General features: G+C 57.9%; 1 protein-coding gene across 4 annotated transcripts in view; it reads left to right on the plus strand.

Annotated features, from left to right (window-relative positions):
* Positions 1-17,268, plus strand: part of Arap1 (ArfGAP with RhoGAP domain, ankyrin repeat and PH domain 1) — a 79,009-nt gene extending 61,741 nt beyond the window's left edge. For 3 of the 4 annotated variants that reach the window (XM_004656295.2, XM_045145110.1, XM_045145109.1), the window contains 20 exons: positions 890-1,024; positions 3,416-3,551; positions 3,793-3,895; positions 4,635-4,830; positions 5,108-5,159; positions 5,248-5,411; positions 5,516-5,728; positions 5,987-6,092; positions 6,515-6,662; positions 6,743-6,829; positions 6,915-6,983; positions 7,231-7,348; positions 8,560-8,673; positions 8,898-9,043; positions 9,586-9,618; positions 13,567-13,649; positions 14,949-14,999; positions 15,164-15,227; positions 16,354-16,503; positions 16,701-17,268. In XM_004656295.2, the coding sequence (XP_004656352.2) occupies positions 890-1,024; positions 3,416-3,551; positions 3,793-3,895; positions 4,635-4,830; positions 5,108-5,159; positions 5,248-5,411; positions 5,516-5,728; positions 5,987-6,092; positions 6,515-6,662; positions 6,743-6,829; positions 6,915-6,983; positions 7,231-7,348; positions 8,560-8,673; positions 8,898-9,043; positions 9,586-9,618; positions 13,567-13,649; positions 14,949-14,999; positions 15,164-15,227; positions 16,354-16,503; positions 16,701-16,718 (2,186 nt within the window). In that variant the 3' untranslated portion in view covers positions 16,719-17,268. The remainder of the gene's footprint in view (positions 1-889; positions 1,025-3,415; positions 3,552-3,792; positions 3,896-4,634; positions 4,831-5,107; positions 5,160-5,247; positions 5,412-5,515; positions 5,729-5,986; positions 6,093-6,514; positions 6,663-6,742; positions 6,830-6,914; positions 6,984-7,230; positions 7,349-8,559; positions 8,674-8,897; positions 9,044-9,585; positions 9,619-13,566; positions 13,650-14,948; positions 15,000-15,163; positions 15,228-16,353; positions 16,504-16,700) is intronic. The other variant, XM_004656294.2, reaches the window with a different exon arrangement.
* The last annotated feature ends 251 nt before the right edge of the window (positions 17,269-17,519 follow it).

Genomic DNA, 17,519 nt, shown 5'->3' on the forward strand with positions numbered 1-17,519 from the left:
CTTGGGGTGGTATCGGTATCCCGGGGCGGATCTCATCAGAGCTGCTCTGGGTCTGTCCCCTTGTTCGGGGGTCTGTTTCTTCTCTCTGGGCATATTGAGGCTGTGGGCTTTGTGCATGCGTACTGGGTTTGTGTTGCCTACTACAGGGGTGTGCATTGTGTTCCTCTGGGTATGTGGTCCGCACAGGATCCCTGCCGTCTGCTCTGCATGGGTGGGGCTCCGTCACAACCTGGGTTGGGTCCCATTTGGCTCCTACTTTAGTCCTGGATTAAAAAGGGGGGGGGGTGTGTGGTAGGGGTGAGTGGAGCTGGTCAAGGCCCAGGCCTAGTCTCTGGGGTCACATCCCAGGGCTGAGGGTGGAGCTCAGAGGCTGGGGTTCTGGGCTCCAAGCCATGGGTGGGTGGGGTGTGCTGGGCTGGAGAGAACCCAGGTGTCTAGGGAGGTGCAAGAGACCACCCAGCTGGCTTGGATGGGGAGGAGCAGGATCCCCCCCCCCCCTTAGTGCTGACCGCCAGGCTGCTTCGTTGGGCTTTGCTCTCTCTGGAACAAACCTGTCTCTAGGGACTGTTTATTGAGTTGGTCCAAAGCTCCCCCCCCAATTCTGTTGTGCCTGGCGCTGTGCCTCCAATAGGGAGTGTAGGATAAGTGAGGAGTTGAGGCTTCCTGGGAGGGGAGGGACTGGAGTCGGTCCTGGCGAACGGTGGCCCTCCCACCCGCGGGTAGGGGCAGAGGCGTGGTTTGTACAGTACCCAGGAGGTGGCATTGGGTGCTTGAGGGTGCTGCTAGGGTGCTGGGGAGCCAGAGCTAGGACCTGAACGTGAGCCCGGGCGCTCAGCACAAGAGGACTTACGGAACCAGTATGACCACCATTCTTTTCCCTGCTCCAAAGAGGTCCCTCGGCCGGACTCGATGAAGCCCCTGGACAAGCACTACTCTGTGGTCCTGCCCACTGTGAGCCACAGCGGCTTCCTCTACAAGACCGCCTCCGCCGGCAAGTTGCTACAGGACCGCCGTGCCAGGGAAGGTGGGTGCCGCGTCGCATTCCGCCGCAGCTCGCGGTGTCCGGGCATGGCTGCGGGGCTGGGAGACCAGGGCTGGCCATGTCGGTAGACCCTTGAGGGTGTTGGGTGGACTCTGGCAAAGGCACACCCGGAAAACTTCCTGGTTATGGTCTCTGACACAAAATCGGTGCTTCAGGAATGGGCTGGGGCGGGGTGGGGCGGGGCGGGGCGGGACCCAGCATGGCGTTGCCAGTTTCCTTGAGCCTGTGCTGAGCCTGTGTTGGATGTAGCCCTGAGCTGGACATCTTGACGTGTGCAGACTGTAGGTAGAAGGAGGGTTGAGACCTAAACTTGAAGCTGCGTCCCTCTCACAGCTCGGCTTTCCGTTCCCTCCCCACCTCTGAAAATAACCTTCAGTCCACACAGACCCTCCCCTCCCGCGCCCTCTGCCCGCGCTCTGTGCCCTCCTTGGTGCTTGTCACACGAGCCAGATTCACTCCCACCAGGACCGCGCATTGGCTCGTCTCTCTGCCTTAACTTCTTTTCCCAAATGTCTGCATGGTCAGTCATCTCCATATCTTTTAAATATATATATTTACTCATTCATTTATGAGAGAGAGAGAACAGACATGCCAGGGCCTCTTAACCCCTGCAGACCAGCTCCAGATGCCCAAACCCACCACTCCGTGCATCTGGCCCTTATATGGGTGTTGAAGAATCAAACCTGGGCTGATAGGCTTTGCAAGCAAGTACCTTTAACTGCTGATCCATCTCCTCAGCCCCCTTGGCTCCATTTCAGTGTTGCTTCTTTTATTTATTTATTTGAGAGTGACAGACACAGAGAGAAAGACAGATAGAGGGAGAGAGAGAGAATGGGCGCTCCAGGGCTTCCAGCCTCTGCAAACGAACTCCAGACGCGTGCGCCCCCTTGTACATCTGGCTAACATGGGACCTGGGGAACCGAGCCTCGAACCGGGGTCCTTAGGCTTCACAGGCAAGTGCTTAACCGCTAAGCCATCTCTCCAGCCCCTCAGTGTTACTTCTATATAGATGTCATGTTATCCCCATCCACAGTGTGTTCCAGGGCTGGAGAGATGGCTTAGCAGTAAAGCGCTTGCCTGTGAAGCCTGAGGAGCCATGTTCAACTCCCCAGAACCCATGTAGTCCATTCACAAGGTGGCGCACACACCTGGAGCCCATTTGCAGTGGCTAGAGGCCCTGGCACACTAATCCTCTCCCTCCTTCCCTCTCATACACACACACACTCTCTCTCTCTCTCATTAAAAAAAAAAAATAGAAACATAGTGTGTTCCACATCTCCCTCAACCCTACTTTTTCTTCTCACTGTTCATCTGACGTTAGTCATTATTTTCTGGAGATGAGGTCTCTCTGTGTTGCCCAGACTGGCCTTGAACTTCTGGGTTCCAGTTATCCTCCTGTAGGCTGTGCCAGCACTCGGTGGGCACTTGGCACACATCTACAGCATGGAAGGCATTAAGGCAGAACTGCCTCTTCTGGAAAGCACGCCCTTGGGGACGGGCTTGGAGGCGCATTATCCCCTCAGTGGGTGGATGTAGAGCCTTTTGTAAACAGATAGAAACACAGACTTCTGGGGGAGCAGCAAGGCTCACTGTACCCCCTCAGCACATCGCACGTGGAGCCCTGGGGGAAGCCCTTCGACTCCCAGTGACAGAGTTCTTTAGGTGTCTGCACTGCCTTCGCTACCTTCCTCTGCCTGCTAACATCACTTACATAACCCCCCGAGTCACCCTTCTTGCCCTGGGTGCCGGGAAGCTCTGAGCCGCCGGGAGGCCGGTGCTTTGAGCTGTGCGAGCCCCTGTGGCCTTGATGTCCTGTTCTTCGCGCTGCCTTTATGAGTCCCACCCATCCCAGAGCCCTTGTAGGAGGTGGCAGAGTATCGAGTTGAGGGGAGCTTCTGACAGAAGAGAGTGGGCATGGGGGTGGGCCCCAAAGCTTTCCCGCGGCATTGGAGCTGTGGTGTGTGGGTGGAAGGAACAGGGAGGGCAAAAACCTAGAGGTGGGCAGGGGCCAATTCCCTCAGGGCCTTCAACGACAGGGTGAGGGGCTGAGGCCACCCTGAGGACAAGGTGTAATGATGGGCTGACTGAGCAGAGGCAGAACCAGTACTGATTTTCACCAGATTGCTCTTGGTTTTGGAGAAGGACAAGCTGGAGGTTCAAAGTTCATGGAGATGCCATTGCAGAGGTCTGGGGGAGAGACAGAGGGCAGCTTGGGAAATGGAACAGAGGAAGTCATGAGTCGAAATGAAGAGTGTGTGGTTTGGACAGAAGCAGGGCCCTAGGGAGCGCTGAGGTGGATTTCAGCTGGCGTGTGTGTGTGTGTGAGTGAGTGGGTGGTCTTTTTCACGGCTCCCCTGCCCACCTTCTCCCCAGAGTTCAGTCGGCGATGGTGCGTCCTTAGCGATGGGGTCCTGAGCTATTATGAGAATGAGCGGGCAGTGACACCCAATGGAGAGATTCGGACCAGCGAGATCGTGTGCCTGGCAGTGCCTCCTCCTGACACCCATGGGTGAGCACCCCTGGTCAGAGTCACAGCCCCTTGGTGCTGTGAGCTCCAACCTCTGACTGGGAGGTGGGGACGTCGGCCCCAAAGGACAAGGCCTTTTTGGGGTCGCACAGCAAAGTGGCACTGAATGGCAGTGACCTTGCCGCTTGACACTGGCCAGGGCATGGGGCCAGGGGGTAGAGAATGGTAGTTTCTGGGGGCACAGCTGGGTGAGCTGGGCGAGTGCTGATCTGTGTATTTGCAGGTTTGAACACACCTTTGAGGTGTGCACAGAGGGAGAACGGCTGTACCTGTTTGGGCTGGAGAGTGCGGAGCTGGTTCACGAGTGGGTCAAGTGCATTGCCAAGGTGGGCCTGGGTTGGCAGGGTGGGTGATCTGGTAGAGGCAGGGTGGGTCCGCTGGCTGATAGCCCTGACCCCAGTGCCTTCAAACGTGATGGAGCAGTGGCTGGGTGGAGGACAGACGGGCCTCTCGGGCCAAAGGCAACATAAACCACAGCTCTGTGGGAGGAGGGCAGGGGACGTAGTTCAACCCTGCAGACCTGGCACCCACAGGTGCCCAGTACATGTGCACTGGTGAGTGGAAGGGTATGGTTTCGGAGGGGTCATGGTAGGATGGGCAGAGCTGCTTCCAAGGGAGTGAAGCCCCTTGTTCCTGCAGGCGTGAGAGCAGAAGCTAGAGGGAGAAATGGAAAGACAACAGAGAGCTCTGCATTATGGGGGTGACAGTCAGGTGCCCTCTGGGGCCCCCAGTGCCATGACAGCCTATGATTCTGTCCCTCTCTTGAGTTATCTGGGGACCCGGGAACCAGTCTTGCTTTTGGCTATCCAGAAACTCTTACTGGGATGAGGAGACAGGTAGGGTCAAGGCAACCACAGCCTAGTCAGGGCTACAACAGACCCAAAGGGATTGGGTGCAGTGGGGTCCTGGAGAAGGGACATATATCTCAGCCAGAGGAGGGCACATCTAAGTGGGTGTGTGAAGCAGGACACGCTACCAAAGTTTGGTCAAGCTACTGGCTTCTGTCCTGAGAAGGAGAGTGTCCCTGGCAGGCAGCGCCTTGGCTCATGTCGCGTCTCTCACCAGGCATTCACGCCTCCCCTGGCCGAGGACCTGCTGGCCCGGGATTTCGAGCGGCTTGGGCGCCTACCCTATAAAGCGGGCCTAAGCCTCCAGCGTGCCCAGGAGGGCTGGTTCGCTCTGACTGGCTCCGAGCTTCATGCTGTCTTCCCAGAGGGACCCTGTGAAGAGCCACTGCAACTCCGGAGACTGCAGGAGCTTTGTGCGTGGACCTAGGCCTGGTACCCCAACCTCTAGGACTCCACCCCAGCCCCTTTGGCTCCTAGCCCTCGTCTGGAAGTCTGAATTCTATCCTAAGCTGGCCAGATCACCTAGCCATCTTTCCCATGTCTTCTCCTGCCTTTGGGGGTGCATCTTAGTGCTCCTGTGTTTGTTGGTGGTTGGAATCCAAAGGTGTGAGCCTGGAGGGCCCCAAGGAGAGAGCAGGTTGGGGATCGCAGACAAAGCCTGGGTCTCATCTTGACTGGGCCCCTCCACAGCTATCCAGGGGGACAGTGAAAACCAGGTGCTGGTGCTGGTGGAGAGGAGGAGGTGAGTCTTGGCTTCCAGGAGGGGCTTAAGCGAAGCCCAAGGGCAGACAGACAGAGATGGGACAGTGACCGTTCCCGTCTTGTCCCAGGACGCTGTACATCCAAGGCGAGCGGCGGCTGGACTTCATGGGTTGGCTGGGGGCCATCCAGAAAGCAGCAGCCAGTTTGGGGGACACGCTGTCAGAGCAACAACTTGGGGACTCTGACATCCCCGTGATCGTGTATCGCTGTGTGGACTACATCACACAGTGCGGTGAGTCCTGCCTTTAAGCCCGGGCCCTCCCCCTTCACTAACTGGGGACTCAGCTGCCCCCCCCCAGCATCCCCCTGAAAGTAGCTGTGTGGCTCCCTCCCCAGGCCTCACGTCCGAGGGCATCTACCGCAAATGTGGGCAAACGTCCAAGACCCAGCGCCTGCTGGAGAGCCTGCGGCAGGATGCGCGCTCCGTGCACCTCAAGGAGGGCGAGCAGCATGTGGACGACGTCTCCTCTGCGCTCAAACGCTTCCTGCGGGACCTGCCCGACGGGCTCTTCACTCGGGCCCAGCGCCTGGCCTGGTTGGAGGCTTCTGGTGGGCCTGGCCACCCGCGTCCAGCCTTGTACACCCCACCTCCAGATGACCCCCTCCATCCTGCTCCCTCTGCCACCTTGCTCTCCCCTCGTCCCTCTGTGCAGAGCTAGGGTCCCTTGGAGGTGGATAGCTTGTCCTTGCTAGGTGCCTGGGAATGGTGTCCTCAGCAGGAGAGGAAGAGCTTGCTTGGAAGGGTAGGACTGGCACGTGGTGCCTACTTTCTGACCTAATTTATCTCCCCCCCACCCACCCACTCAGAGATTGAGGATGAGGAGGAAAAGATCTCCAGATACCAAGATCTCCTGGTGCGTCTGCCCCCTGTGAACCGGGCCACTGTGAAGGCCCTTATCAGCCACCTGTACTGGTGAGGGCCCATGCCCGTGCTGGTGCAGGGGGGCTCAAGGGGGATGGGGTAGGGAAGGTTCTTCTACTGCCAACCTGGCTGGCTGCCCTCCCCTGGGACCCAGGCAGGCTCCGGGACGGAGCAGTGACTGTGGTGGGCCCTCATCTCAGATGTGGTACCTGGTTCACTTCCTGCAGGGCCCGGGAGAATTGAGGATTTGTCAGCTGTGGGGTCCCAGAGTACCTAGGCTGTGTTTAGTTTCCCAGCCCCACTACCTGTGAGGACTCAAAGCGTGTCCCCTTTACAACTTATCCAGGGGTCCAGTCGCATCAGGGCTTTCCTGGGCCTCACCTGCCTTGGAACTGTTGGGGCTTGGGAAGGCAGGCCGGGCAAGCTCTGAGCTACACTTCGGCTCCCAACCTCTCCCCTTCTCCCCTCTCCAGCGTTCAGTGCTTCTCAGACACAAACCAGATGAACACACACAACCTGGCTATTGTGTTTGGGCCCACGCTCTTCCAGACGGACGGGCAGGACTACAAGGCTGGCAGGGTGGTTGAAGACCTCATCAGCCACTATGTGGTGGTGTTCAGTGTGCGTCCCGGCCGGAGGGGGCTGGGGGGGGAGTGGGGCCGAGCCCCTCAGATGGCAGTGACTGTCTGGCCCCTTCTTAGGTGGACGAGGAGGAGCTGAGGAAGCAGCGGGAGGAGGTCACTGCCATTGTGAAGATGCGTGTGGCTGGCACTGCCAGTGGGACCCAGGTGGAGGCTGGGGTCTGCTGTGGGGCTTGGACTGGCTGGTTTGTTCCACTCCCCAGACTCCCAGCTGAACCCCGTGTTCCTGCAGCATGCTGGTGACTTCATCTGCACCGTGTACCTCGAGGAGAAGAAGGTGGAAACGGAGCAGCATGTGAAGGTGAGGGCTGAGGACAGGGGACCCGGAGAGCCAGGTGGGGCTGGGCGCAGGGCTGCATGGCCCCTGTGGGACCTACCTGGCCGAGCATGTCTTTCCCTTGCTTGTCAGAGACATCAGAGACCTCTCTGCCTCTCGAGACTCAGAGGACCCTGCAAGGAGTGGGTTTGGGCTTTGAATCACACACGAGGTGGTGGCCGACCCGGAGCTGGGGCCGGGGTCAAAGCAAACTTCTCCTGCGTCCCTGTAGATCCCAGCGTCGATGACAGCAGAGGAGCTGACCCTGGAGATCTTGGACCGCCGCAATGTGGGGGTCAGGGAGAAAGACTACTGGACTTGCTTTGAGGTCAACGAGAAAGAGGAGGCAGGTGGGTGACCACAGGACGCGGGGCCCGGTCTCCCCTCCCTTTACCACCACCTATGCCACGGGGGGGGGGCACATGGTGAGAGGGTTTGCATGGCACCTGTCGCTGGCACGCTGATGAACGTCGTGACAGTGACGTGGTGGCTGTAATGCGGCTGGTGGCAGGGGAACAGAGAGGGACAAATGGTGCCAGCTACGATGGTGGTTTTCCGGGGAGTAGTGAGAAGAGTGCTGCTCGTAGAGGTGGGATTGTGGGGTGCCGCGGTTCTTGGGGTGAAGAAGGTGGTGGCCCTGCGCACACATCATGGCTGTGAGAGTGGTGTGGAAGGCCTGCAGAGGCGAGAGGGCCGGCGGAGGCCTTGGATGGCAAAGCAAGGGTCTTGGGCCGTTTGGGGGCGAAGGCTGGTCCTGACGTCTGCAGCCACTCTGTGTGCTGAACTGTTCCTTGTTGAAGGCTGAGTTGCTGGGCAGAAAAGGCCCTGCCCTCGCGGGGGTCCGTCTGGTAAGAGACGGCGAGGTTGATTCTCTGACGACACCAAGAAACAGGCGACGACAGCGGGGCTTAGCTAACTCCTGTGAAGGAAAAGCCCCCCGGTACCCCCAGAGCTCTGACACAGCTGTGGCTTTGGAGTCGCAGGTGGAGATGTGGAGGAAGAGTGTTAAACGTGAGAACGGTGCCGTCTCGGAAACAGATCCAGCAAAGCCCCGGATGGGCTCCCCAAAGTAGCGAAGCAGTGCAGGGCAGGGCTGGGGGCGAGGTGGCCGTGCTGGGCCTGGTGGCAGCGTGGGGCCGTTGGAGGGCCGGTGGTGGGGCTTTGGCTAGGTGGTGGGAGGCTGCACAAGGGAAGTGACTGTATGCAGGAGGCCACCCGGCAGGTCACGGTCTCGGTCCAAGGAGAAACCGTGTAAGGGTGGGGGCAGCACAGAGGAACAGACCCGAGTGACCTGCAAGGGTGGAGGAATCGGGGGAGTGCTCCCGGCCTGAGCAGCCTGGTGAGATCGGCGACCCATGGGGACTTGCAGAGGACGGTCACAGGCTCGGTTTTGGTCACAGCCCCGTAGGTTGAACCCGAAGCTCACACACCACAACGGTGGTGGTGCGTTGTGGCGCCGGTGGGTGGTGGGATATGTAGGTAGGACGCGTGACCACGTGCTGGCCCCTGGGCCACGTCAGGCCAGGAGGACCCAGCGACAGTGGGTGTCATCTCTCCCCAGAGCGTCCCCTGCACTTTGCGGAGAAGGTGCTGCCCATCCTGCACGGACTGGGCACCGACAGCTACCTGGTGGTGAAGAAGTACCAGTCCATGGAGGCCATGCTGCTGTACCTGGGTAGGTGGTGCCCGCAGTGGGTAAAGGCTGGGCAGGGACCTCCGTCCAGAGCCAGGGTGGGGCCAGGGAGGAGCAGCCGAAGTGGTGGTGGGGGCACTGATAGCCCTCCATGGAGGATCGATGGGAGAGTGCAGTTGCTTTTTATCCGGGGCTGTGGCCTCCGAGGACCCGGGCCAATAGGTGAGGGGGTGGTACAGCCCATGCCCACTCCGATCCTCCCCCAGCCAGCCGTGTGGGCGACACCAAGCACGGCATGATGAAGTTCCGTGAGGACCGCAGCCTCCTGGGGCTGGGGCTGCCCTCAGGTGGTTTCCACGATCGTTACTTCATCCTGAACAGCAGCTGCCTGCGGCTCTACAAGGAGGTCCGGGTGAGTGGCCCTGGCGTGTGAGGGCTTCTGCCCCGTGATAGACACCCGTACCCCAAGTGTGCTCGGACCCCCCCCCCCCGTGTACAAGCATTCCCCTTGGCCTGCGAATGCGAGTGTCCCCCACGTCGGGTTTTGATGGCATGGTGGCTGGAGCTGTGCACTCCCGTGGACTCTCCTGCCATCCCCCCGGGTGGACCCTTCTCCATGCCTCTAGGCCCGCAGAGCCCGGGTACTTGTGTGTTGGCCCGTCACACGTTTACCGTTTCACCCGTGCCTGCGATTTGTCACGGTACCCATAAGCGCATGCATGCACCGTGGTGCTATCTGGAGTTGTAGCCTGGGCCTTTCTGGCCGCTTCCCAGCTCTAAACCACCCCCCAAGTACACTCTCCATACGCTCTGGCCACATGCTGGGGGTTCTCCCAGACCCTGAGGCTCTTTAGCACCCCATCTCTGGCACATGCCTGCTCTCCCACACACTCTTCTTCCCTGGCTCTGAAGCTGGGACGACACCTTCCATAACCCCGATCCTCTATCAAACAGAGCCAGAGGCCGCGGAGTGGGGCCCTTGAGACCGTGAGTAGCTGTGGGCCAACTGCCAGCCGCCTTACCTTACACCACCTGGGGCCAGACGAGCTGGGTGGCAGCCGCCAGGGCTCGCGGTCCTCCCCAGGCATGGTTCCCTGCCCTCTTGCCCGTGGCCATCAGCCCCCACCTTGGAGCCAATGGCCTAAATTTTCTCCCTTCCTTCCTAACCCTTACTCAGGGTCTTTTCCGGAAGACAGGATCCCTTGTTGGTGCTAGAACTTTGCCTACGACTCAGGGAAGAAGTTATGGAGCCAGTTAGAGACCCCAACAATTGAAGTAGTGTTCTCCTTGTATTATATCATCCCTAGACCTGCCCTCTTCCCAACTCTGGAGAGGGTGCCAGGGCTAGATGAAGGTTCTTGCCAGTGCCCATCCTAAAAAGTGCTAGGCTGGGACAAAAGAAGCAACGGGGCATTTCACCAGGATGCAGAGCCCTCCCAGCCCCCCAGCTGGCCGCCCAGCTTTTGGGAGCTCACCCACCCTCCCGTAGGGCTAGCTGGCCCTAGCTTAGTCTGTCGGCCTCTTCTTGCTCCTTGCATCTCATGAAGACATGTGGACACACTTGGCTGCCATAGAGGTGACCAAATAGACAGAGCAGGACCCAATTCTCCTTTTCCTTTGCACACTATTCCTTTCTTTTCTCTTCTCCTCTCCTGTCCTGTCCTCTTCCCTCCCCTCTGGTCACTTCTGAGCCTGCCCACCCTATGGTCTGTTCACCATGGTTCCTTAGCCTCACAGAACAGAGCAGATCCATCTGTGTGGGCAGAAGGCAGAGGAAGGGAAGGTGTCTGAGGCAATTAGAAAGACAGCAGGTGGCCCGGGGAGGTGGCCTGGGGAGGTGGCCCAGTGGTTAAAGGCACTTGCTTGCAAAGCCTGCTGGCTTGGGTTTGATTCCCCAGTAACTGTGTAAAGCCAGATGCGTGACGTAGTGAAAGCATCTGGAGTTCATCTGCAGTGGCAAGAGGCCCTGACACACCCATGCTCTGTCTTTCTCCCCGCCTCCAAATAAATAAAAATATTTTTTTAAAAAAGAAAGATATCTGGGTGTGGTGGCGCATGCCTTTTCGTCTCAGCACTCGGGAGGCAGAGGTAGGAGGATCACCATGAATTCGAGGCCACCCTGAGACTCCATAGTGAATTCCAGGTCAGCATGGGCTAGAGGTAGACCCTATAGACCCTACCTCAAAAAAGAAAAAAAAGAGAGAGAGAGAGAGAAAAGGAAAGAAAGAAAGAAAGAGAGAGAGAAAGAGAGAGAGAGAGAGAGAAAGAAAAACAGCTGTTGATCACTTGACATGGAGAGGGGACAGGTATGATGTGTACTGAGTCAGGCTCCTTTTGGCCCTCCTACCTTGTGAAGAGTGTCACCTCCTTCCCAGAGGCGAGGAAAGGCTGCCTGCTGTGGCAGACTAGGATGGAACCCCAATGTGACCTCAAGCATGTGGCTTAGCCTCTGAAGTGTTGGCAATTCTGGCTTTTTAAATTTTATTACGATCTATGGGGCAACAAACAAAATCTGATATTCAGGCAGTTCCGCACAGGCATGCTCTGAGGCCCCTCAGGCGTCATCCTCAGGGCCTCTTGTTAAAGACTGTGAGGCACATGGGGAAAGCACATTCTAGAAAAATCTTGATTCCAGCAAAGGTCTGTGAATTTTGTTTTTCATTTTTAAGATTTTATTTATGAGGCAGGGAGAATGGGAGCACCAGGACCTTCAGCCACTGCAGATGAACTCCAGACGCATGCAGCAGCACCTTGTCCATCTGGTTTACATGGGTCCTGGGGAATCAAACCTGGGTCCTTAGGCTTCGCAGGCAAGTTCCTTAATCACGAAGCCATCTCTCCAGCTCACGTTCTCTGCCTGCAACCTCACGCCTTGGGGGAGTGCCAGAAACTTGGGCTTGTTTAGTGGGAAGTGAAGTTCCTGTGGGATTTAGTCTCTAAACTTAATTTATTTATATGACTGTATTCTGGGTAGTGCCACCCCTCCCTGGCAGCCCTTTGGGGTCCCCACCTTCCCACTGCCCTCCCACGCCCCCCACAAGCAGTCCTGAGGAAGCGAGCCCTGAAGAGGGTGTTCCCATAGGCCCAGGAGCTGTTGACTGGGATCCTGGTTCACTTTTTGCCTTCTTTTCCCCCTCCTTCCAAGCCCAAAGCCCAGATTCTCTTTCCTCTGCCCACACTCCTCCTTGTTCTCCCTCACATTAGAGCCCGTGTTTTCCCCTCTGGGAGCCTGCCTCTGTCTCTCCTTTTCCTGCCTGTCTCCCAGTGTGCACACTCGGTTCCACAGTGCCCCAGCCTTGCCTCTACCTGCGAGCAGGCAGGTCCTTCCTGGGTATTTTTTCTCCCCACCCCATGTCCGCGGCAGTGCCTGTAGCCAGGTGAGCCATTGAGCCTTCATGGGACATGAGAGGATTGTCGGGTCACGTGCTCTCTGTAGAGGACCTGGAGCTAGCTCTCTCAGCAGGTCATTCCAGGATCCCTGAACCACATCCCCACAGCAACCCAGAGGTCTCCTCTGATCCCAGGGTAGCTTTTTAACAAAAATATTTAAGCCGGGCGTGGTGGCGCACGCCTTTAATCCCAGCACTCGGGAGGCAGAGGTAGGAGGATCACCGTGAGTTCAAGGCCACCCACCCTGAGACTCCATAGTTAATTCCAGGTTGGCCTGAGCTAGAGTGAGACCCTACCTTGAAAAAACAAACAACAAAAATTTTAATTTTCTTTATTTATTTGAGAGAGAGAAATAGGCAGGAGAGAGGGAGAGAATGGGTGCACTGGGGCCTCCAGCCACTGCAAATGAACTCCAGATGTGTGCACCCCCTTGTGCATCTGGCTTACGTGGGTCCTAGGGAATCAAACCTGGGTCCTTTGGCTTAGCAGGCAAGCGCCTTAAACACTAAGCCATCTCTGCAGCCCACAGGACAGCTTTTTAACTCATTCTTAGGCCGCTGAATTCCAAAATGTAGCAGCTCCCTTGGCCATCAGCCCTTTTTGCTCCTGCTGAGGAGCCATGCCTGGGGGTGACTGGGAGCAATGGTTGGGATCAAAGTGGAGGTGGCTCAGTCTTGGACCCCCAGTGTTGGTTGTAAGAGTCTACCCCCCTCCCCTGCCATCTCTCCTGGGGTCCCTCTAGGCTCCAGGGGTGCCTGGTAAGGGAAGGGTTGCAAGCCCATGGCCCCCAGCGCAGGAGGAAGGTTCAAGCCGCCTTGACCTCCAACTAGCCTGTTCCTTGGGGGTCACTGCTCCCACCCCTCTGTCTCCAAGCCAGCCTGCTCCTTCCCAGTCCAAACCCATGTGCAGAGGTGGGGCCAGGTGAGCGTGGCAGCGATCCGGTGCCCCACCCCGGTACATGGGTCCCCCTGCTTCCTGTCCTAGACCACTGGGAAGTTCTCCCCTCTGGTCTACCGAGCCCAGCAGCTGCTCAGCTTCAGCTTGAGTCATTGGCCTTTTGATGGGGCCAAAGAGCTCGTAACTGCTGGTCCCCAGCTTGTGTTCACACGGTCAACCCTGGAGTCTCCTTGGGACAGGGAGGCTAAGGAAGGAGTGACTGAGAGTCCCAGACACTGGCAGCCAGCCCAGGCACACAGGTGGCCCCAGCCTGCTCCACGCGCCACTAGAGTCAGGCCAAGGCTGCCACTTGAGTGTCCAGCTTGCAGAGTGGGGCTGGGATTCGCTGTCACGGGTCTCCCGGCTGGGACGCTGCCTCCGCGTCCGTCCGTCCATCCGTCTGAGGGTTGACTGCGTGACCCTGCTGCGGGGGGTGGGGGGGCGCTGGGCAGTGGCCAGGGAGGGCTTTGTTGGGAAGGCTTTCCGGGAGAAGAGCTGTGCCGGGATGCCAAGGAGCTGGGTGGGGGAGAGCGGTGCCTAGGCTGGAGAGCCCGCCTGACTGACAGAAGCCCCCTTTCTGTCTGACTGAAGTATACCCCTGTCCCCCAGAGTCACCGGCCCGAGAAAGAGTGGCCCGTCAAGAGCCTTAAGATCTACATGGGTGTGAAGAAGAAACTCCGACCCCCTACCTGGTGAGCTGGGCCTGGGGCCACGGAGCTAATGGGGAGGCTGGAGGGAGGGGGGAGCAGTCACTGTGCACTCGGGGTCCTCTCTACCAGCAGCGCCACCTGGGCACGTCCTAGAAGCGCTGCGTGGCTGCTCCCCCCCCCCCCCCCCGCACTCAGCGTTAACTCAGGCTCTTCTCATGTTTGAAAACCACTGGCCTGGCTTAAATATCCTATCATTAGGGGCTGGAGAGACGGCTTCGTGGTTAAGGCACTTGCCTGTAAAGCCAAAGGACCCAGGTTTGGTTCCTCAGTACCCACATAAAGCCAGATGCACAAAGTGGCACATGCATCTGGAGCTCATGTGCAGCAGTAGGAGGACCTGATGCCCATCTTCCTCCTCTCCTTTTCTCTCTCTCAAATAAATAAATAAATAAATATATATATATATATATATATATATTTATTTATTTATTTATTTATTTTGGTTTTTCAAGGTAGGGTCTCACTCTAGTCCAGGCTGACCTGGAATTCACTCTGTATTCTCAGGGTGGCCTCGAACTCACAGTGATCCTCCTACCTCTGCCTCCCGAGTGCTGGGATTAAAGGCGTGTGCCACCACGCCTGGCTATTATATATATTTTTAAATCCCATCACTGCTATTTGGACCTTTCTAGGTCTCAGTTCCTGTATCTGCAGGCTAGGAACAATAATAGTACCCCCATTCCTGAGTTTGAGTTTGAATATGTTTTATTTATTTATTTGAGAGTGAATAGGTGCACCAGGGCCTCTAGCCACTGCAAATGAACTCGAGATGCATGTGCCACCTTGTGCATCTGGTTTATATGGGTACTGGGGAATAGAACCTAGGTCCTTAGGCTTTGCAGGCAGGCACCTTAACCACTAAGCCATCTTTCCAGCCCGAATGTATGTTTTAGTAAGTTGCAATGTGATACATGCCATGGTGTACCATGACAGTCACCTGACTTGGTTTTCTAACTCTGCTCATCTGTGGACCGTGCCTGGTTGACTTTAGGTCTAGCGCGGTCATGGGGGGCCATCAGTAGGATTGTGGGGGCTTTTGTTTTATTTGCAGTGCTAGGGATGGGACCCAGGGCCTCGTGGGTTAGGTAGGTGCTACACCCCAGCCCAGGCCTGGTGGGGGTGGGTTAAGGTGGGGACCTATGGGCCTGTGAGGTGATGGAGGCAGGTCAGAGAGGAAAGGGCAGTAGCCAGTGTATATCCTTGGAGCAGCCTCTGGCTCTGCCCGGGTCTCTGGGCTGCGTCCTGGGAGCTAGGGTGACCCTCTCCCCGACTCTCCTGCAGCTGGGGCTTAACCGTGGTGCATGAGACCGAGAAACAAGAGAAGCAGCAATGGTGAGGCCCCGGCTGAGGAGGGTGGTGGCCATGGCCAGCGTGGGGTCTTCCCTCGGCCTAGCTCCGGACCTGGTGGGGAGACAGGGCCGGGGGTGATGGGTAGCTTGCCCCCCCCCCCTCCCCCTCCGTGCAAGCCCTGTGCTCTGACCTGCGCTCTTTTGAAGGTACCTCTGCTGTGACACGCAGATGGAGCTCCGGGAGTGGTTCGCTACCTTCCTCTCTGTACAGGTACCAGGTACAGGGGGTGGTGGAGGCTCCACGGTGAAGGGACATTTGCTTCCTCACCATTCAGACCATCTACAGTCACGAGGCGATTCTGAGCTGTTTTTTAATGCCCTCAGTAAGCCCCTTCCTGGTGCCCATTATAGTCCAGGCTTGAGCCAGGCATGCCAGACAGAGCACACACACACCCCTGCCCTCGAGGCTCATCCGGAGGGGAGTTCGACCGGGAAGTAGTCTGTTCTAACCCCTGTTCTAATCTAACACGATCTCTGCTGTGGTGACAGGTAGACCCCAGAATCCTAGCCTGGAGGGATGTGAGATGGGAAGGGGGGCAGCAGCAGGGAGATAATGTCGCAGGAGCTGGGTCTCGGGGCATGCTTGAGTTCACAGGAAGGGACTGATTCCAGATTCCGTGTGTACAAGGGATGCAGGAGGTGGGGGGGGGGGGTGCAAAAGCAAAGCACAGCTTGTTTAGGAATGAATCAGGAGCGGAATCTAAGAGGCTGGAGGCCACCCTCAGGAAGCTGGCCTTGACCTTGAACTTTTTCAAGCAAGAGGGCAGTATAGAATCGAGGCTTACACGTGGTGTGTAGGGAGCAGGGACTGAAGGGCAGCACCCAAGGGAGGAGGCCGCTACAGCGTGGGCAAGGTAGAGCGGGGCCAGAGGCTGGTTAGATGTGGAGCAGAGGGGTCACAGCGTTGACGAGGGCTCCACATCTCCACAGAGGGAGAAAGGAGACAAAACCACCAGGGCTCCTGGCCGACTTGTTTCCCTTGGCTACATTCTTTTAGCCCTCAGCTTCCCGGTTGTCAAGGCTCAGATGGAAACAGGGTGGATTCTGTAGTTCTTGGTTGCTGGGAAGAGGAGGCAGAGACGAGGCCCCCCGGGAAGGAAGGCTTTCTCGGTGCTGCATTCTTGGAGAGATTTGTGGATCTGGAGATGGGAGTCTGAGTAATAAAGTTGGCCATTCATCACTGGGCTATGGTCATCTGTGACCAGCTGCTTCTCAGCTCCTAGCTGGAGGCTTTTCTCGGAAGGGGCAGGGTGGGGTGGGTGGGTCTGGAGCTGAGTGGTCAAGCTGAAGTGTCCCAGGCCCTGGAACTGCCCCCCCCTCTCTCCCCTGCTCCCCAGCACGACGGGCTGGTTTGGCCCTCTGAGCCCTCGCGAGTGTCCAGGGCGGTGCCTGAGGTCCGGCTGGGCAGCGTGTCGCTGATCCCCCTTCGCGGTAATGAAAACGAAATGCGGCGGAGTGTAGCGGCCTTCACTGCAGACCCCCTCTCTGTGAGTGGCTCTCGTCCCTGTGGTCAGGTCCAGGACCTATTTGGATTCCTGTCTTCACCCCACTTCATTCCCTCAGTGCCCTTCCCTAAATTCCCAGAGCCCCCTCGGCCTGGCTGCAGAGCTGAGGGTTCTACTGTCACCCCCCCCCCGTCACACATCACTTATAAGATCTGGGGGGGCTTCTGTGCTCCCTACAGCTCCTCCGCCATGTCTGAGCACAGGAGTCGGCCTAGCTCGGGGACACTGCCGCTGCCACCAGGAAGCCCTCCTGTCGAGACGCCCTTGTGCCCTGCGTACCCGGTGTGAGCCAGCAGGGAGCACACGAGGAAGCCATGCCTGTCATCCCGCGTCCTGACCGCAGCATGAGTTCCCTGGCCCCGACCGGTGGAAGTGGGGTCTCCCCGGGAGGGGGCCGCTCCCCACTCTCCGGGAGCATGTTTCCCTGGGGTGGCTGGCTGACCCGGTGTCGCTCACCCTGAGTTCATGGGATTGACGATTGGAAAGGCCAGGAGCTCTAGTGGAGAGGCTGGAGGCCCTGGGGTCCCCCCACTGGGAGGAGCCTGCCTCTTTGCCCAACAGCACCGGGCCCCCCCTTCTCTGGAGGAGTGCTCAGCCTGGTGGGGAGGAGCTCATGGAAGCTCCCGTGGGCTGAGTGCTGGACTTCGGCCCGTGTGTAGTCTGGGCTGGCTGGGAGGCCCAGGCTGTTTGCTGCCCCTTCCCCACTTTGGGGACCTTTTGATAATATAAATATATCTGTATATTTTATCCTATGGTGGTGAGGTTTATGGTTTTTTTTTGTGTGTGGGGGGCATCAGTGTCCTGAGCTGGTGGGGGGGCAGTTGGTCTTGAAGCTCAGAGGTAAGTAGGAATGCCATGAAGCCAGAAGCCCGGATTCTGCCTTCTCCAGGCAATGAGCCACTCACTGGTCCCTGTTCCTCCCAGGAGAGTGCCGGAATGGCCCTTTACCAGCCACCAGGCAAGGAGGCCTCCGGGTCACCCTGGGCTCTGTGCCCCCA

Source organism: Jaculus jaculus, chromosome 3 (genome assembly GCF_020740685.1).
Source record: "Jaculus jaculus isolate mJacJac1 chromosome 3, mJacJac1.mat.Y.cur, whole genome shotgun sequence".
Lineage (NCBI taxonomy): Eukaryota > Metazoa > Chordata > Mammalia > Rodentia > Dipodidae > Jaculus > Jaculus jaculus.